The following is a 20858-nucleotide window of genomic DNA, read 5'->3' as shown; positions in this document are numbered from 1 at the left end:
CTCATTTACCCCCACGCCCTCCAGAGGACTCTGCGGGCCATACACACTGCCCAGGGGCAATGGCACTGGGCTGACCCAAAGCAGACCCTCGCCCCCACCCACGCCACCTTCTTAGGACACCAAGCCCCCCAAACAGCACCAGCTGCCAACGCTAGACTGTGTCCCTCACGCAGCTGCCTGTCTTTACCTCCCTGCTGCGTTGCCCTCCTGAATGCGCCCCCAGAGCTCCTGCTGGGGCCTGGACCACCACCCACCTGCTCTGCCCATTCTCTGGCCTCCGCGGCGACCCTCCACAGTGATCCTAGAGCATCATTCCAAAATTCAGGCCGCATCACTGCCCTCCTTCGGCTTCAATCCTTCGAGCCCAGAGCTCACCCCGAAGCTGAGCACTCGGGGCCTCTCACCGTGACACGGGACAGCAGCCTCACTGCCTCTGCCATACGTGCCCTGCTCCCACCGGACGGAGCCGCCTCCTTGCCGCCCAGCTGCCCACCCCCAAGTACCGTCATCCTCTCAGGACGAGCTCACTGCCACCTCCTGCAGAAACCCCCCAGCACTCCATGACAGCGACTCCCGAGGCCCCCCCGGGGTCCAGAGCCCTGCCTCTGCCAATCCTCACCCACGCTACAGGCGCTCCACCATCTTGCCTATGACCTGCACTCCTCGTGGACAGAAAGGCCCCGCCATGGGCAGGGCAAGCAGCACGTCCAGGTACGGACGCCCAGCAGCTAACACAACCACAGGACGCATGATACGACACACCAGGCTGGACAGACGGCCAGACAGAGCATTTACCGCGAACTCAGATCTGTCTTACCCCTCGTATGACTGAAGCTAACTGAGCAATGCCATTCACCATGTAAAAGGGAGTAAGAGCCAACACGGAACCGGTTAACATTCAAAACCTTAAAAACCTACCCATGGGTACCTGGGTGGCTCAGTCGGTTAAGCGTCCGACTCTTAACTTCAGCTCAGGTCATGATCTCACAGTTTGCGTCCGGTTCTGCACTGACAGCCCAGAGCCTGCTTGAGATTCTCCCCCCCTCTCTCTGCCCCTTCCCTTGCTTGCTCGAGCTTGCGTGCTCTCTCTCTCTCTCTCTCACTTTCTTTCTCTAGCTCTCTCAAAAATAAACAAGACTTACAAAAAAAAAACCCACCTAATCACACAGAAGACCATGGCCCCTCTGTCTCAGCTCAGGACACACAGAACCACGATGGTAACAGTGCCCCAGTGAGTACAGTCCCCAGAACCTGCTGCACCCACACAAACGGGAGCCCAGGCCCTGCTGCCTGGCCACACTCTAAACGTGACCCCACCCCTACCCCACAACGGACTCCCCTCTCCCTGCACGTCTATTCTTAGATCTTCCACCCTGTCCCTCCTGTCCCCCCGAAGTGCCTGCGTCCTCTCTCCTGGCTGGTCACCCCTGTCCCTCCTGTCCCCCCGAAGTGCCTGCGTCCTCTCTCCTGGCTGGTCACCCCTGTCCCTCCTGTCCCCCCGAAGTGCCTGCGTCCTCTCTCCTGGCTGGTCACCCCTGTCCCTCCTGTCCCCACCAAAGCGCCTGTGTCCTCTCTCCTGGCTGCTCAGCGGTTCAGCTCCAGGGCTGCTTCCTCTGAGAAGCCTTCCTTGACCTTCTTTCTTCTCCAGGGCAGCCCCGCTCTTCATCAAAGCATGGCCACATGGTAATTAGGCCACGCCACTCAGCACTGAAGAGCCAGCACCTGCCCCAGACTGGCCACAGGGGCCAGAGCCATTCAGTAAATGATCCCCTAGAAGCCTGAGTGTCCAGCTATATGCGGAGCCACATCGGCCCAGAAGCTCCCAGCCTCTCATTTCCAAGCCCAACAGCAGCCCAGGAGCAATGCTGAGAGTCAGCTGTGGGGAGCTCTGAGGCTGGGCACTTGCCCCCAGAGTTCCCAAGGAGGCCTCGACTGCACTTCGTTCCCCAGAAAGACAAATAAGACACACTTTTCACAGGATGAGAGGCTGCGGGACCGCTAACCTTAGCAGCTGACCCCTTCACACAGGCTCACGCTGAGCCCTCTGTGAATCACACACACGCTTGGGGCCCCTCTCTGCTGGCCACGGGCTACCTGGCTCATGATCAGCGCCTCTCACGATAAGTATTTGCGGAACTCTTGGCGATCTGTTTGGCGTGCACACCCGCTTCGCCGGTGGTGGCTGAGCTCGATGCATCCGAGAGAGGCAGGAGCACAGGCTGAGCACACAAGCAGTAAGGCAAGGGTCAAACTTACAGAGCGGTGCCCACAAGTCTGCACTCTTACTCACCCGCGTTGCAAAACTACCTCACCGTGAGGGTCCCTGTGAGCAAGGGCTGTTTCAAGTCACTTCCAAAAGCCTGCGAGGCTCCCCTGAGAACGCAGCCTGGAAGCTTAAGGAGAGGGATCTCGACCCAGGACCTAGCGGATTCCCGATCAAGCGCCAGGGCAGAACCACACACTCTAAGGAAAGGAAGTCTTGTGGTGGCAGCGCGGCGGCCCTCAGACTCACAATCTCTTCCCGGATGGAATAGTCGGCCGTCTCCAAGTAGCTCAGCATCTCGGCCACAATCTGCTGGGCGTTGCTGCGGTCACACATGGCATAGAGGAGGTCGACGGCCCGCTGCCGCACACTCACGTCCCGCTCCGTCTGGGGGTGCGAGGCAGAGTGAAAAGCCGCACGGGCAGAGCCCGGGCCGGGTGACCAGGCCACGCGGCTCAGGCACCCGACTCCGTCCCAAAGCTTAACTGCGCACTGCCCCCACTCCCCGTCTGGATCTCGGGACCACCCCCCTCCCCGCGACAGACAGGTCACACGGAGCCCCTCGCTCCTTGAGTCTCCCCACCCAGAATCCAGCTCCGTCCCTGGGGGCAGTCAGAGGCCTCTACTGTATGGTCACAGACTGGCACCTTCTGCCTCCCCCGGGAGCTTCTCAGAGCGCTGCTCTCGGGCCCCACCCCACACCTGCTCTTCAGCCTCTGCTGCGGAGTAAGACCCTAGCTGCTCCTCAGCACGGGACAGCCCCGGGAAGCACCGCTGCGGGACCATGGGCCAGAGCAAGGGCAAGTCTTTCTGAGACCGGCAGTGACCGATAGCAAACACCAAAAGCAGGGCCAGGCCCTCGTGTGGCCTCTCGTTCAAAACACACACCAAAAATGTGAGCACACAAAGGAACGGGGTCAGGCCGGGGACAGAACAACGGGCTTCGTGGCCTCCCCCCGGCCTCGCGTTCTCCAGCGGACCTAGCGCGGCAAGGAGAACGCAGGGGTGCTGTCACGGCCGAGCCTGCGGAGCGAGCCCACCCCGCCTGCTTTGGAGGCTCACAAAGGCAGGTAACGGGCGCAAGTAACCTCAACCTGGCTCTTCAACTCTGGAATTTTAATTCCTTGAGAAAAGCGGATTTTCTTTTGCACATGGTGAGTCTTCTCAGAGACAAGGACGAGATGTTTTATCTTTCTACCAAAAAGAACCGTTTGCGTTGATTCAAACACCTATCGTGACTCGGGTACGTGCGGGACTCGGCGCTGGGTACTATGTGCTCTCAGCCCGCCTCACAGAGAACAGACCCCCGGGGACACAGCAGCGAGAGCCCCGAGGACAGAGCACTCGCCTTCAGCGCGTTGATGACCGTCTCGATGTGCGTCTTGACGGCCTCGTGGGAGAACTCGGAGCTGGCCAGCGTGCACATGCTCTCCAGGGCCAGGTAGCGGAGGTTGGTCTCCCGGTGCTGCAGGAACTGGCCCAGCTGGTTACAGGCGCGCACGAGCAGGTTGGGCTCACTGCACGGGCAGGAGAAGAGGGGCGGCTGGGGGTTCCTCGGTAGGAGCCTCACAGACAGGGCCACGCACAGGTCGGCGAGGCGGGTGGCATTCGCGGCCACGGCACTGCTAGAGGAGACCTCGGGGCCCCCACACCGGAAGCCACGGACCTAAACCCTGAGGTCAGTTTCGCAGCGGCTCAGCTCGCTGCCCCCTCGCGCGCAGGATTCCCCAACTTCAAAGAGGCGGTGGCGGCGGAGGCGCCGTCCCAAACCAAGCTCCTCCTGAGCCTCGGCGCCGAGCTGGCGGAGGGAACGCTCCGGGCTCTCGCCGAGCGGCCGGAAACGTCACCTCAGCCAGAGGCAGCCAGCCGTGGTGAACGGCTGAACACAGGCCTTGCCGTGGGAAGAGTCCCGAGAGCCGCGTGCGCAGAGGCAGACACGAGAGGTGGGTCCCGAAGCGCCAGCCGCCAAGAAGTTTCCGCCACCCTGCTGCTCACTCTCCGCTTTACCTTCGTGATGTTGTGGCTCTTTAAACGCATTCGATAAAGACCAAAAGGCTTCCTCTGACCTCTAAAGTTTTGTTTTCAACAGTTCCCAGCCCTGCTGAAGTAGGACTCTCAGACTGAGTTTCTGTCACAAGAAACTACGTTTGTCCAAAAACGTCGAGGCGGAAGGTGGCGGGGAGAGGGTGGGCCACGCCTACCGTGCCCCCACACCACCTTGGGTGGAGTGCAGCAGCGGGCACTCGTGGGGACCCTGGCGGCGTCTCCCACAGCCCCGCATGGGAGCCACCCCGGCACGCTAACGGGAATGCTAAAACAAGGCACTGGGCTCAAGGCCACGGGCAGGAAGTCGGGCTACAGGAGCTGAGAAGAAAACGCAAGGAAGCAAACCATCCCCCCATCCCCAATCTCTCTGCTCGCCGACACACTCAGCCACCGCCACCACATCCCCACAAAGGCCTCAAACCAACGCTGACTGTCACTTCGTGCCGCAGGAAGGCTAACGGGGACACACGCGGACAGGCGCCCCGCCCCCCTTCCTGTGCGGTCACGGGAGAAGCCAGGCCGCAGCAGGGTGCTCGGGACAAACAGGAGAGGCCCTCGGGGAGAGGTAACACCGCGGCAGATGGTGCGCACGTTCTGAGGCCAGAGAGAAGCAGCGGAGGAGAGACCAGAAGGGGAGCCCGCAGGGAGCACGCACCCGCCTGAGGAGGGCAGAGGCGACCTGTCCGTGTCGGGGAGCGGGTAAGCACCCGACGTCACCCAGGACGCTCCGGGGAAGAGGCCGGGGAAGGAGAGCACCGCCCACTGCTGACGCACCTGTCGTGGTGGATGATCAGGCTGATGGTCTCGAAGAGCACGGCGTTCTTGGCATTGGAATGCTGCACTTTCTTTGACTTTGGTGGTTCCTGGGCTTTGTTCAGAATCGTCTCCAGGCACTCGGTCAGGCGGCCTCGCACTGCAGGGTCTTCTGGGCGAGACAGAGCGCTGTCGGGCCGGGCCCCCCAGAGCCACCTGCCCCCCAGCCGCACCACCTCACAACCAGGGGGAGCCGGCTGGCCAGCACATGCTCCCCATCAGAGTGCGCGGCTCTTTCCGGCGAGAGGATGTCACTGCACGTACATTTTAATGCAAATGAGATGCATAACACCTTCGTTGAATTAGAAGAGAGAAAAGAAAATCTCGGAGACGCAGACAAGAAATATAAAAGTTGGAAAGAAAGGGGACAAAAGATTTTTCCTCCACTTTCTATTTCCAATAGAAATAGAGACACTGTTATCAAAACCAACAAAGAGAAAGAAATGTTAAAAATTCTAACGAAACCAGAAAAAAGAAATAATAGACAAAAAAAAGAATAAGAAAGCAATAAAAATATCAAATATCAGACACCTGTACAGCATGTCCCCCAAAGCCCCCAGCACACCCAGGGCTAGCAAACCCAGCCGGCCAAGAAGAGCGGAGCCCTGCAGACGCGGGTGGGGCGCCATCAGGGCCCTGGGGAGCTCCCCCCACCCCCTGCCCCAGGGCTTGAGCAGAGAGGTGGCCAAGCCCTGAAAGGAGAGTCATGAGGGAAACACACCCACGAGTGAGTGGAGACACCCCAGATCTCAGAATGAAGGAGCGGGACGGCCGCCAGGCCGGGCAGGGCCGGGCAGGGAGGGAGGCAGAAGTAAGGAGTGGCTGTTGGGGAGGCCAGTCCTGCTCCGGCTCAAGGGAAGTCCCCCCACACGAAGGCTCGGCTGCAGGTGTGCAGTTCATACTTCAGTATGGAAGTAAGAGAAAATTACTGGAATCTAACAAAGAAATATCTTGCACAAAACCAATTGGATTAAAACGTAAAGGTTACAACGAGCAATCAGTGTAAAGGACAACTCAGAAGTATCTACATCCTTTGATCAAGAAATTCCATTTCTAGGGATGCCTGGTGGCTCAGTCGGTTAAGCATCTGCCCTTGGCTCAGGTCATGATCTCAGTTCATGCGTTAGAGCCCCACATTGGGCTCTGTGCTGTGCACACAGAGCCCACTTCATATCATCTGTCACCACCTCTCTCCGCCCCTTCCCTGCTTGCGTGCGGGCATGCGCGCGCTCTCTACGTCTCAAAAATACGTAAATAAAAACTTTAAAAAAAGTTCCGTTTCTAGATACTTGCCGTATTAGTCAAAAATACGTTTTGCAATAAAATACGTTTGCAATAAAACGTGAACAGAAAAATATCTCCACTGTGTATATTAAGGTTATACAGATTATTAACAACTTAAAATACAGAGCTTGTGAGCGTTGCCAGTTTTACTGAAAAACACTGTTTCAAAAAGCTGCACAGGACAGATACCATATTATCTAACAGGCAGGGATAACCCCAAATCCGAAGAAAATTGTGAGTTCTCTACCAGCTGCTCTGGGAGAGCCAAGATGTGGGGCAGCATCATAAAGGACCCGCAGAACAAGAACTAGCAGCAGAAAAGGTCTTGTAAAGATAACAACACAAGAGTAAGCCTACGATGCTGAAGCAAACCCCTCTCAGACGGGTCTGTGCTGGCAGCTGTTACCTGGGGGTGGATAGCACTGTAGCAACCTCAGAAGTTTCACGGACAGCCAGGGAGCCGGGACAAAATAGTAGGTATAATCCTGAAGGTCTGTTGATGCAGATGTCACAATCTGTAAGACAACACAGGGTGCGGACGGGTGTCATTTAGAGAGGCCCTCGGCGTGGTCCTGAGGTCACACACTACCTGAGAAACAGTTCCATTCGGTGAGCTAATAGGGGCATTTAGTTGTCTCCTATTTTAGAGGTAAAGGAGCACAGCCGTGCCAGGCTCCCACGGAGAGCAGCTGCCCGCTGTCACTTTGGGGAACAGCCCACGCGCTCTTGCTGTGCAACGGCCGGCCCGCTCCGTGGGCACACACCAGCCTATACCACTGACCCAGAACCGCTACAGAATTCAACAGACCGGAAACCCAGTCACTCCTCTGTGGAGCAGAAAGTGAACAAAACCCAAAAGGGAGAACTTCAGTCCCCTCAGAAGGGACGAGCCCTCCAGCACAGACCCCTGCCGTGAGCTCACCGGAGGCCAGACAGCAAGCTTCCTCCGTTCACGGCTCCATCTCCTTGTCTATCACAGTCCTTGGCAGGGCAGACACCCCCTCCACCTTCCAAATACACGACCGCCCCTAAGGCATTTCACTTCCACTAACACACAGCCCAGTGCCTCCCCACCTCCTGTGTCTGCCAGGGAAGTCAGAGGAGCGCCGCCTTACAAAGCCACAGGGGTGACACTTTAGGTCCTAGGTAAACACATTCAGGAAGGTTCACCCAATTCCTATACGCGGCTGCAAGACAGCAGCCTGGACCCAGGGGGCGGCCCCTCCCGCAGGGAGGTGAGCTCCATGCTGTTTGAGGCACGGGCAGAACAAGCAGAGCGGTAGATAGAGGGCACACAGGCAGGCACTGGAGGAAGACAGGGAGCAGCTCCGTGCTCCTCAGGACCGGGGGGCCAACACAGGCCGTCTCGTGCTGCTAACACCACACTCAGAACCTTACAACTCTAAACATGCACATTTGAAGCAAATATAAAAAAGAAAGCAACGAGTAATTTACCTCAAAGATTTACAGAGAGTAACAGATTAACCCAAAAAGTAGAGGAAATAAAAATATGAAGCAAAACTAGCCGGGGAGAAAAAAAAACATAACAGAGAGGGCAACAAAATCAGAAGAACTGCTGAGACTAATCGGGAAAGGGAGAAGGTGCAAATACCCGCATCAACACCGGGAAGGAGGCAGCACTACGGACCCCCGTGCGCTGAATAACTTTCTGTCAATACATCTGAATATTTAGACACATTAGCAAATGTCAGGAAAGTGCAACATAACCAAAGTGAATGAAAGGACAGAAAATACAAAGACTCATAATTTATCAAACAAGTTGAATCCATAATAAGAAATTGTCAACAGGGATGCCTGGGTGGTTCAGTCGGTTGAGTGTCCAACTCTAGCTCAGGTCATGATCTCACGGTTCATGAGTTCAAGCCCCGCATGGGGCTCTGTGCCGACAACTCAGAGCCTAGAGCCTGTTTCAGATTCTGTGTCTCCCTCTCTCTCTGCCCCTCCCTCTCTCTCTGCCCCTCCCTCCCTCCCTCTCTCTCTCTCAAAAATAAATAAAACACTAAAAAAAAATTTTTTTAAAAGAAATTGCCAACAAAGAAACCCCAATCTCAAATGGCTTCACCAGTTACTTAAAACCAACCCATAGTAGTTTACAAATAACATTTTAAGATATCCTTGAGGACAGCATTTTAAAAATAAACTGTATAAAGATATCTAACAAAAGATAAAAGAATCTCCACTCACAAAGTTATAAAACATTATTGAGAAAAATTAAAGACTACCCAAATAAATGGAGAGGTATGCCATGGTCACAGATTCAAAGACTCGATACTGTAAAGATTTGAATTCTCTCAAAACTGACCTACAGATTAAAGGCAGTCCCAACAGGATTCTTGGGGGAACAAGACACGTGCTCCACTAGACATCAAGACTTGTCCTCAAGTTCCAGCAACGAAGACAGTGCACCGCTGTGTAAAATGAACAGAGATGATACCAAGGGGAGGAGGCACAGACAGAGCCCCGTGGTTTGTGGTCAAGGCGGCACTGTTGGGGGGGGGGGGGTGCGGGGGCAGGGAGGCCTTTTAGGACTGGATATATACAGACACCAGTCCCAGAGCGGGTGGTCAACCTAAATGAAACCCCAGAACTGGGAAAGACCTCATAAGTAGGGCAGAAAAAGCACTAACCACAAAGGAAAGGATTGGTGCTTTAAAAGGAGGAATTTCCGACCATAGAAGACCTCACCAAGAGAGTAAAACGGCAAGTTAGGGAGTAGGACAAGATTTTTAAACACAGGGTAGACCGAAGCATACAGAGATGCCATTTTCAGAGAGCAGTAATAGGTAAAAGTGGGCAATTTTGTTTGGTTCAACTTAATTTAACCAAGAAAGTGCTCATATCTAAAATATGTAGAGAACAACTTCTACAAAACAATAAAAAAGCTAACTCTGTAGAAAAGTGGGCAAAAGACTTCTTAACAGGCACTTCACAGAAGAAGATGTTCAAGAAAGCAATAAACACGCAAAGCTGCCCAACCTCACTGACCCTGAAGAAAACGGACACGTAAATCACGAGACCCCGCCACGCCCCAGAACGGCGAACATTTAAAAAGCCAAGATGCAGAGCAGCAGGAACTGCACGCTGCTGGCGGAGTGCCGTGACACCGTCCCCTCAGGTGAAGCGCGGCCACCCCACGAGCCAGCAGCGCCACTTCCAGGGACAACACACACACACACACACACACACACACACACACACACACACACACACGAACCGAGGCAGCAAAGCTGTTCCCGGCAGGTGATTCACACCCGCCTCAGCGCTGGGCACGTATGCTGTGTGTTCAGACAAATCCTACAGCGTCAAAACCGAACGAACGGCACACAGGACAAATACGGTCATTCCACAACGCGGAGCATAACGGGACAAACATAAAAGACTACACCCCATACGCGGGATCCAACTGTGTGAAGATTCAGGGCGCAGTCAGAGCTAGACAACAGAGTTAAGGACACCCGCTCAGGCAGCAAAGGAAAGGAAAGCAAGGAGCGAGGCCACACGAGTGAGGACAGGGCTCCCCACAGCAGGGGGCCCAGCCGGCACCCCCGCCCCCACCCTAGGCAGCACGAGTGTGAGCCGGGCTGTTTCGCTCCGTGCACCTTCCTGTGCAGACAGGACACTTCTCAACGGACAAAAGGGTTGAAAGAAAACCCAAAGAATTCCTAACCAAGAAGAGTCCTCAGTCCTGAATTTGCAAACTGAGCCAAACACCTTGTACTCTAAACAGTAAACCAACGTATTATTTAAAATTATCTTCATAATTTTATTTATTTAATTTAATAATTATTATTTAATAATAATTAATAATTATTTAATTTAATAATTTACTTTAATAAACCAACGTATTATTTAAAATAACTGAGACCAAACTGCACCCTGAGTCCCACTCCCGTCGACAGACTCACCCTGCTTAACCTGGACACGGCCAGAGAGACAGAAGTCTTGAACTCCTCGGGGTTCTTCTGGGCCAAGGTGGTAATGAGGCTGGTGGCCGCGGTCACCACACCCTGGAACAGACACAACAGATACATGCTGTGACTGCAGCCAAAGTGCCTGGCTTCTCATTGCAAAGTCATTTTCCGAATAAAACTTTAAATGGAGAGCAAAGACCTGTAGTCCATGGGCCGGATTCACAGATCTCTAACAATCAAGAGCGCACACATCCCATTTTCTTTTTGGAGCTTCTCTTTGCAAGCCTGGACACGTGGCCCAGACCCCTGCGGCAGCGGAGGCCCCATCCCGACTGGCCCTCCTGCCCTTCTCTGGGTCTGGCCACCTGTCTGGTCCTGTGGGCAGCTGCACTCACTGCTGCCCCTGATTTGAATCACTCTGTGTGGGGGCACCTGGCTGGCTCAGCCGGTGGGGCGTGCAACTCTTGATCTTGGGGTTGTGAGTTCAAACCTCACACTGGGTGTAAAATAAAATCTTTTAAAAAGAGAGAAGGGGCGGCTGAGTGGCTCAGTCAGTTAAACGTCCAACTTCGGCTCAGGGCATGATCTCGCGGTTCATGAGTTCGAGCCCCGTGTGGGGCTCTGTGCTGACAGCTCAGAGCCTGGAGCCTGCTTCGGAATCTGTGTCTCCCTCTCTCTGCCCCTCCCCCACTCATGCGCTGTTTCTGTCTTTCAAAAACGAATAAACGTTAAAAAAAAAATTTTGGGGGGGCGCCTGGGTGGCGCAGTCGGTTAAGCGTCCGACTTCAGCCAGGTCACGATCTCGCGGTCCGTGAGTTCGAGCCCCGCGTCGGGCTCTGGGCTGATGGCTCGGAGCCTGGAGCCTGTTTCTGATTCTGTGTCTCCCTCTCTCTCTGCCCCTCCCCCGTTCATGCTCTGTCTCTCTCTGTCCCAAAAATAAATAAACATTGAAAAAAAAAAAATTTAAAAAAAAAATTTTTTTTAAAGAAAAAAAAATCACTCTGTGTGGACTGGGGAGGGAGACATTATTTAGACTCCAGCGCAGAGCCCACTCTTCCCCTTCTCTGGAAGCAGTCCAGGCTGTGTCCCCACCACACTGGCCCCCGAAGCACCCCAGACCCAGGCGAGACTCCTTCCCTGCAGGGCCCCCACACGGCACCCGGCCTCAACGTGCGGGGACTCTCTCTGCAGACGGCTGTCCCGGCACCACCAGGAGCGGCTCCCGGCAATCCACACCTCTTGAAGGCAGATGCTGGTGAAGAAAAGACGCCCTCACAGATACGTGAACAAAGGAATGCCACTACCGACGGTGAGGACGAGGACAAAGCCCAGGAGAGCCCTGGCCCCCTCCCCCCCCCCCGCCGGACCCGGCTGGCCATCCTCCACCGTGCTCCTGAGCAGGTGGGACAAGACCAGCATTTCGAGCAGCTGCGAAGCTTCGAGGACGGAGACCGCGGGGGAGAGCCAGAGCTGAGCGCTTCCTTCAGCCTTCCAATGACAGAGTGAAGGCCGCACCAAACGGACCTAACTGGCCTCAACGCCCACTTCTCAGCGGGCAGAGTAAGTACCAACAGATTCCCCTCGCAAGCCAGCTCTGACAGGTCAGTATTTGTGAGCACGCAGGTCCCACCAGGGCAGAGCTGGTCCCCACGGCTCCTAAGCGTGTGGGGCTCGGCCTGGCCCACCACGAGGACAGAACAAATCTGCGCATTCTGAGGAGACTCCTAAAGCACAGTGTCTCACGTCCTCTGCACCCTGCAGGGGTCTTCGTAGGAAGGGCAGTGTGAGAAGACCGGGGCAGGCCCAAATGGCCCTCGGTGCTGCCCCCCGGCCACAGCCCATGGCCTGCCCCCCCACACATACACACACCCCCTCAGCTCTTCCACTGCTGAGTGGTCCCACAGGGACCCACAGGGGCTGGCTCGCTCTGCCACCCAGCTGACACCCCTCTGGGCATTCTTTGACCTTGAAACCAAAGAAAGCCAAGTCTCAGGCCTCCTTCACCGGCAAAGCCAGGAAGTATCTGACACGGAAGCCAAGGCCACACGGAGGACAGGCGCCAAGAGAACAGTGAGCGTGGGCCGAGAACAGCAGGATAAAAGGAGGCGGGGTGATGATGGGCTCAGCCCTCCCGTGGTCTGGCTGGGCCGGCCCCTCCACCTCTCCCGCTTCGAGCTGGGTTCTGGTGCCCGTAGCCAAGAAGGTGCCAGGCAGCGCACCTGGTGAAGCAGAGTCGTGTGCATCAGGGCACCAAAGCAGACCCCACAGCTGGGGCTGCAGGATCTCTGGGTGTCAGCGAGAGGAATCCTGCAGGCAGTTGGGATAGTCCCCGTCACTGTGACAAGGGCTGGGGGTGGACGTCTGCTGGCCAAGGGCTTTGGTGTCGGTTGGCCGTGTGGCTCGGGCCCCCAAGCTGTCCCAGTTCTGACCCTCCGTCACCTCCTGGTTCAAATCCGCATCTATGTGAAGCCGTTCCGTCTCTCCGAGCCTCGGTTTCCTCAGGTGCAAAACCAGAAAAAGCCCCACTGCCGCGCAGGGGCTGCCCGGTGGGTGACCCGTGGCCTCAAGCCTCACGGCCACCAGCATGGCTTCCCGGCTCTACCAGCGGAGTCTGAACCTGAACAGACTGAGGGTGACCCGGCGTGCAGGCCTAACCCTAACCCCGCCCAGGCCCTTCCCCCTCTCCCCAGGACTTGGCCACAGAGGCGGAGCTCCACCCTCAGGGAGGGCTGCCGTGCTTGGACACAAACACCCAGTAAACGTGGGCAACGACAACGTGGGAACAGCCCCCAGGGCGGCCGCAGCACAGCAAGCTTGCCGACACGGCCACCGGCTCTCTCCTCTGAATCTGCACGCGATGATCATTTATTTTTAATTTTTGAGGTAGGTTCGTTTCTGGGAAAAAACACAGTAAGCGGCCTGCATACTAACCCCCATCTACTCAGGAGGAAACCCTGTGTTACATTTCAATTCTCCCAGTGTTACAACAGAATTCGCACGGCGCAAAGCCACTGTGCCGAACGCCTGCTCCAACTTGACCCCATCTCCCGATGTCACGACCCCGTATGCCCCGGCTGGTGTGGACCGGACCTGTGACCCACGTCAAACCACAACCACCAAACGTTCCTGTCTACGACACAGGGAGGACACTCGGGCCTGGCGTGTGGAGCAGTCGTGCAGATTAGCAAGACTGCGGGCAGGAGCTTAGGCGGGGGTCCCGGGACACCCTCACCACCCACCGCCTGACAGACAGGCACACCACACGGACTGCCCTCCCTGGACAGGGTGTCTCCAGAAGCCGCTGATCTCGGTCCGGCCGGTCTGTGCGGCCCCAGCACACGGGAAGCCTTGCGACAGCCAGCTCTGGGGCGGGCCGGAGGTCGTGTCTGCACGGTCCCAGCCCCGGGAAGGAGGGGCCCCTCCCCCTAGCCACAGGAGCGCACAGGCTCAGTGGACTAAGCTCGGTGTCCCCTCAGAAGCACCGAGCTGCTGTTTTCTTAATGGCCATCCCAGAGACGGTCACTTGGTGGGGTGAGCAGGACCCTGGTCCAAAGGCACTTACCAAATGCTGGTCGTTGAGGAGGTGCACCACGCGGGACGTCCAGTCACCCATGGGGACGAGGTCGGGAGACGTTCGGTACAAACGCAGCAAACACAGGGCGGCGCTCTGCTTCACGCTGTCCATGGTGTCTCTGAAAGACAAACACCGGTGGTCGCTCGAGAGCACGGCTGGCACCCCACGTGGCCCCAACAAGCTAAGCATGGCCCCGGGCCTCACAGATCATACGCCGGAGTAACCTGGAGACCAGGTCGCTGCACCCTCCCGTGTGATCCAGCCCACGCCCACCGCCTCCGAGAGGTGTCCGTGTGGACCACGTGTGGACAGTGACAGACGGCTTCTGCTCTGAAGACCTGCCCTTGGCTCCTGCCCCAGACAATCAACAGCAAAGAATCCCACCAGGAAAGGTGTCTCATCTCCAAAAGTGTCAGTTCTGGTATTTGTCCCAACTGCTGAATAAGACCTTGGCTATGCAAGACTGACCATATTCAACTCATGCTCCTCTCTGCTTGGATCACGGTATTTTTTTCAAAACTCAGTTAACAACACACAACCAAAACAGAAAGAACAGAGAGCCTTGCACTGCCACAAAACGCCCCCGGCGATTTCCTCCCGTGTCCAAAACCCCTGTCGGGTGCCCTTGTGAAGCACCCCACCCCTGCTTCTCTCTGTGCTGGGACAGCAGAGGCGGGGATTCAAATGCCCTCCTGCCCCTTCGTGCGGTTGACAGTGAAAAGCAAGCCACTGAGCCACAGAGCCCGGGGTCCCTGGAGCACAGCAAACACTGAGAAGCTAGGTCAGAACGACTGCAGACAAGCCGGGGAGAGGGACGTCTGGAGGGTTTCCTGCTCCGGTTCTAATGCTGGCGGCGGGCAGAGAACGTCCCCAGGGCTGTTTATCCCTCCTCCCCACCAAACCCCAGCCCAATTCCGCTGAGCCGCCCACCAAGGGACAGCCCCGTGGAGGCCGTCTGAAAAAGAACACGGCAGGGCGACGGTGGAGGGGAGAGGAGGGCTGGGGACCGTCGTCACCATTCACCTGCCTCAGAGCTTTCTTGGCCCTAAATCCAGCCCAACACGAGAAACCCTCAAGCTGCTCCCCGTTCTACCCCCGGGAGAAACTGCCTTCACAGGAACCCCGTAGGATTCTACTGCCCCGGGGGAGCAGTCCGTCCCCGGCCCTCTCTGGCCCCACACATCCTCACGAGGAGCAGGCAGCACGCCCCGCAGGCCTTATGGCAGAGGCCGCCCCCGGTCACCACTGCGTTTCCGTGCTCGCACGGGAGGGCCTTCCTGCCCCCAGGACCCGCACCAGAAGAACATTCGGGGAGAGGGAAGTAACGGCATCCAACACCCCTGGGAGGCCGGGGAGGCCACTGCCCGCTCTGTGTCAGTTCTATCTCGGGCCCACGGCCCAGTGCCCGGCACCCTCGCTTCCTGAGCGCCTGCTGGGGGCCGCCGTCCCGCCCCAACGTGCCAACTCCAGCGCAGTTATTGACTGCTGACCATCTCCTCTGCATCTGCCGCCCCTGCAGTGCCTCAGTCCGTCTCTGGCCGTCTCAGCCTGAGCACTTCGCCTTGAGCTGCCGTGGGTCAACTGCACATTCAAGAGCTGGGACTGGCGTTCGAATAGGGCTCGTGGGTACCACGCGGCCTGAACCTCTTGGTGTAGGCTTGTCCGCGACCTCGATTCTGACAGGTAATCCGGCGGGGTGGCGTGACCGCGCCAGGTCCCCTAGGCCGTGAAACTCGCGGGCTCAACTGGCTTCCCGGCAGCAGGATTCTCCCCGCCCTGTCCCACGCTGGGCCTCGCCGTGCGCCCCCTGTGCCCTTCCACTGTAGGTGCGGCCCGTCCTTTACTTCAGGAAAGCGTTCTTCGATTGCCATCTGAATGCTCTCCAGAGGTTATCTCTGTTTTACGTCACGCTCGTCCAACAGGCGTCTTTCAAGCACTTACTGTGTACCAGGTATTGGTCAAAACGCTGGAAACAAAGCAGTGGCCACAGCAGACAGAAACCTCAGCCCCCAGGAGCCTGCCTTCTGCGGCCGGAGGCAGGCAGGGCGCAGACGTGTTCCCTGGTGTGCGCCAGGAGCAGGGCAAGGGCCAGGCGGCAGCCAGAGCAGGGAAAGGGGTTCAGGGAAGGCCTTGCCCAACCTGGTGCAGCCCTAACGAGTGAGGAAAGCAAGGTGCCGTGCGGCCCTGAACCCACACCCACCCTGGTGGGGTCCGGACCCGACCGTCCCGTCAGGGTCACTCTGCTCACATCAAGTCCCTCGAGTCTCTTCTGTCTTAGTTTGCGCTCAGGGCGGCCACCGTGCCCCACAGCTCTCATCGGCAGACGTGGAGCGTCGTCTCGGCTCCCCACCTGCTTCCTCGGCTCTGCTGTCCTTCCAGTGAGTGACCTGCTCCCGGCGTGTGTCTCTGAGTGCCCCGCCCCCCCTTCCCGTGGGGCCTTGCTTCCGGCCTGGCCACTCCGTCTCCCTCTGGTGGCACACGCCTCGGACAGACACTCCTCCGGGGCTTGTGTGGCCACAGCCCTTCTGGTCACTGGTGCAGCCCAGGGCTCGCCCCGGAGGCACAGCTAGGCCTCGGGGAGGAGCGTCCGTGTGCCACAGGGTTTGGGGCGGTGTCCCGGCATCCAGAGTGCCGTGGCCTCTGTCTGCACCGCCGGCCATCCTGGAAGAGCTTGGTCCGACGAAGTGCCCGGGCCTGGGCGCTTGTTGAGCCAGATGTGTCACCAGGGTGTGGACCCTGGCTCAGTTCCCCAGCTCAGCAGAGTCCGGGAACACGAACGCAGGACCCTGCCTCTGCCATGCCCCGTGGCACCCTTCCAGAGCGGCCTACTCTGCCCCACGTGGCCCCTCTCCAAATCAAAGGGGGTGGGGGTAGGTCTCTAAGAATCCTGTGCTTGAACTTTTCCTCAGTGACACTCTGGAGAAAGGGCGAGAAGGGGTGCTGCGCCACAACCCAGGACGACGCGCTCCTTCTTCGGCAGCCGTGTGGGAGGCTGGGCCCTTGTCGGTTGGTTGCAGCCGGCAGGGCCCTTCTTCCATGCTCTTCCAAACCCCGGCGGTACTGGGGCAGGAGAGGCGTGACGGGACTTCGCCAGGCACCTACACATATGGTTGCCCCACCGCCTAAGACAGGGAGACAACTCATCCTAGAAATCCTCTAAGTAGCTGCATGTTTGGTTCACTTAACGCGAGAGACACACGCACTTCCGACAAGTCACGGGACACATACCCAGCGACGAGGATTTTCGGAATCTCCCCAGCAAACGCCTCGGCCATCTCTCGGCTGCCCACGTTGGCGATGCAGTGCAGGGCCAGGCCCATGAAGGTGGGGTTCCGACTGGCCAGGTCGTTCTTGATGGCGTTGTTGATGAGCCGGATCAGCTCGCTGTTGGAGTTCACCAGCACAGAGATGAAGAGGTAGCCCTGGTTCCGGAGAGACAAGAGGACAGAGAGCTCGTGACAACCTGGGTCGACACGGACAACAAGGCACAAGCGTCCAGCCTTGGGCCGGCCTCCCGACGCCTCCACTGCCCAGTGTCCTGCAGGAGGGGGTCGCGCCACAGAGGGTTCCTCTGCACTCTGACGAAAGCACCAGTGTCGTTAAAGAGGCAAAGTCCCTGCTTCCGGCTCTGCCATAAGACAGTCCTGAGGGACGCACCCAAGAGGCACTTAGACGTCCCCACGGGAACCAGACGCCTCGGTCCCCAGTCCCACCTCCCATCCCACTCACCTATCCATGGTACCACGTGTGAGCAATGTGGACTCACCACTGTCCTGAACAGGGAGGAAAGGACCCTGATTGGAAGGCCCCAAGAAACCATGATGAGTTCCCGAAACCCTGCTCACTCCGGCCTCACCCTCTCTCTTGATCTGTCTCTGCGCCCTCACCACTGGCCCAACTCCAGCCCCGTGTCACCCCTGCCGTCCACACTCTCCCCATGCAGGGGACACAGTGACCTTCTCGAGACTCATCTCATCACTGACCGTGCAGGTGAAACTCCTGTGCAGCTTCCTGTTGGCCTTGGGAGAAAGGCCCCACCCACAAGCCCACCTCCCCCGTCTCCCCTCCAGCCACCGCTGCCCCTTCAGCTCCGGCACATGTGAGCCCAGCTGGGCGCTACTGGCTCTGTCTGCCCTCATCCCCCAGTTAAGCCCTCGTCCTTCTGTCCCCGCTCAGGATGCCCTCCTTGGAGGACCTTCCCTACTGGCCAGCCCCTCTCAGGGCCCCAGAAAGCTCTCCACACCTTCTGCCCTGGGCACTGGCCACAGCTATAATTCTCCGTTTACGAACTGTATGATGCCATCTCTTCACTGAAAAAGGGCAGGGCCCACATCTGCTTTTGGTCCCTATGTCCCCAGGGGCCTCCCAGCAGACTGCTTGGTCCATGGCAGACACCCAAATTCTTATCAGGTAAATACCAATACTTCATGACATTCCTGGGGGGGGGGGGGGGGTCTAGGGTTTTTTGGTTTTTTGTTATTTTACTTCCTGTAAGTTAAATTTTCGGACAGAGGAAACTGTTAACTTTGCAACACTGGGGAAAACATAAAAATACTGCTACTCTGAGGAGCTACAGGGCTAAAGCTACAAAGCCGGAGAGGGCCTCAGGGGCCCAGGTGCCAGCGCCATCTGGAAGGGCACTGGGAGCCGGCAGCCAGGGCAAGGGCACGCCCAGGAGCAGCTCTTCTGCCACGGGGGTGTGGCGGCCTTGCCAGAAAGGGAAAGTTGTACCGGGACCACGGGGAGCGGGTCGGTGGGGGGTTGTCCGTGCCGGTGAGTCAGCCAGACACTCTGGGGCAGGAAGCAGGCCTGCCCCAGACACCCCAGCCTGGCTCCCTGCAGCATCCATCCAGACCCACAGGAAGTCTCGGCTGCAGGGGAGCTGGAAAGAAAGAGCGAGGAAAGAAACGGCCTCCAAGTCGGAAGAACCCCGCCCAGGAGAAAAGGCCCTTCCACGGGCAAGACTGCCTCCTGGAGGGGAGGGGGGCCCTGGGGCCGCCTCAGGTGTCCTGGATGCCAGCCCCACCCCGACCCCCGCCCCCCTCCGGCGACACTCACGATCTGCTTCTCCGTGTATCTGTTGGAGCTCAGCAGGTTCACGGCCTCCATGTGCCCAAAGTCAATGTCATGACCCAGGAGGAAGATGAACAGCAACTTGCAGACGTACTTCTTTTTACTGTAGCCATCGAGAGCCTTGTCACCTACAGAAAAGGTGGGTGAAGTGGGAGGGCAGGGAAGTCGTCGGCAGGAGCTGGACAGCAGGGCGCGGGCCCGCCTTCCACCGCACACGAGGCACCACCGTGCTACACACGAGTGCGGGTGACAGGTGACGTTTCCAGACCGGGTGATGCACGGCAGAACCCAAGGGTGCGGCTTCCCTCAGAAACCGAAGCCAGAATCCTTACATCAAGAGCTCTGCCCGCCCCCCCCCCATAGCCCCCCCACCAACCCCCCCCCCCCCCGACAGCCCCGGGCAGGCCAGGCCCCAGGGGGCCTCCCTGGGACCAACCAGCCCTGCCAGGGCCCCTGGAGTCAGCAAGTCGGTCTTTTAAATAAGTTCTTTCCCGCAGGCGGATGAGCATGCTCTAAATGACCCCCCTTCGCTTCAGTTTTAGGACAAAGCACCCACCCGCGGAAGTCACACACGAGAGGGCCAGAGGAACCGTGTCTTCACCCTAAACACAGCGCAAACGAGCACCTCGCGAGACATCATGATGAGGCGGGTTCGAGACACATCACTGGCAGAACACAAACTGCTATTTAAAAAAGACCACCCAAGGGTGACCACGTCCAACTTCGGCTCAGGTCATGATCTCGCGGTTCGTGAGTTCGAACGGGCTCTGGGCTGACGGCTCAGGGCCCGGAGCCTGCTTCCGATTCTGTGTCTCCCTCTGTCTGCCCCTCCCATGCCTGCACTCTGTCTCTCGCATTGTCTCAAAAATAAATAAACATTTAAAAAAAAATAGAAAAGACCACCCTGCGCCATTTTAAGGATCGAAGTTCTCAATTCGCCAGACGAGGACACAGTTTTCCTTAGAGCCCACCACTAGCGGACTGCAGAGGTGACAACTAGAGAGATCAGGTCATCTTTCTGAGCGGGGTCTCCCAGTGACACTGCTGTCACAGTGTGAAGGACCCGTGTGGGACATATGAGGGCTGAAGGGGACTCGGGGACAGCACTGGCCTCACAAGTCGGGACCCCTCGTGCCGTGGGCCAGCAAGCACTGGCTGACCATGGAGAGCGGTCTGGAAGGCCTCCCCCAAGACTTCCTAGGGGGACAATCACATGTCAGCCAGCCAGCTGGTCACCTCACCTTGAGACGTTCTGAGAAACCCTCCCTTTCACCAACAAACTGATATACAACGTAATGACCTAAGAGTATAAAAGCAGCCCAGGCCTGGTTCCTCCACCACCGGCCAGCCCCCACTGGCTCATCCGCTCCCCGCACCCAGGGAGCCCAGCTCTGGCTGGGACACCCCCCATCTGCTGTGGGAAAGAGTCTGTAGGCTCAGCACATGCAGCCCAGGGCAAGCAGCACCGATCTCCCATCTCCTGCCCACCCGGATTCCATCGCCTTCCGGAAGCCTCCTCTGACAACCAAGCCTAAGGTACCACCCTACCTCCTCTCACCTCCTGGAGACAGGTCTCTGCTACTCAGAGCACATCTTAAAGGAAAAACACAGCAGCATCCAAAGAGAGAGAACAGCTCGGTCAGACTGAGCTCTGTGGAGATGGCCACAGAAGCACCTGGGGGCTCCTTCCCTGAACCCCTTACTGGTTTCTGCTCCTGCAGGACCTCGGACACAGGGTCCCTCCTACAGCCCTCCCGGATGCCAGGAGACTTACAGCAGGGCCATCACTAAGGCAGAAGATAACCAGGCACCTCCTGGCCCTGGTGCGTGGCTATGATGTACAGTAACGGCCAGTGCCCAGAAGGCAGCTTCG

At 57.7% G+C, this 20858-nt stretch overlaps 1 protein-coding gene across 1 annotated transcript in view; it reads right to left on the bottom strand.

Annotated features, from left to right (window-relative positions):
• The window catches only part of AP2A2 (adaptor related protein complex 2 subunit alpha 2), a 32870-nt gene extending 12722 nt beyond the window's left edge, over positions 1–20148 (bottom strand). Inside the window, exons 1-9 of the mRNA XM_030333870.1 lie at positions 20112–20148; positions 18971–19113; positions 17141–17334; positions 13901–14030; positions 10333–10434; positions 6813–6921; positions 5084–5234; positions 3612–3780; positions 2513–2650 (exon numbers count right to left, since the gene is read on the bottom strand). Coding sequence (XP_030189730.1) covers positions 2513–2650; positions 3612–3780; positions 5084–5234; positions 6813–6921; positions 10333–10434; positions 13901–14030; positions 17141–17334; positions 18971–19113; positions 20112–20148 — 1173 coding nt within the window. The remainder of the gene's footprint in view (positions 1–2512; positions 2651–3611; positions 3781–5083; positions 5235–6812; positions 6922–10332; positions 10435–13900; positions 14031–17140; positions 17335–18970; positions 19114–20111) is intronic.
• Between the last annotated feature and the right edge of the window lie 710 nt (positions 20149–20858).

Source organism: Lynx canadensis, chromosome D1 (assembly GCF_007474595.2).
Source record: "Lynx canadensis isolate LIC74 chromosome D1, mLynCan4.pri.v2, whole genome shotgun sequence".
NCBI lineage: Eukaryota > Metazoa > Chordata > Mammalia > Carnivora > Felidae > Lynx > Lynx canadensis.
This window is presented reverse-complemented; position numbering and strand designations above follow the sequence as displayed.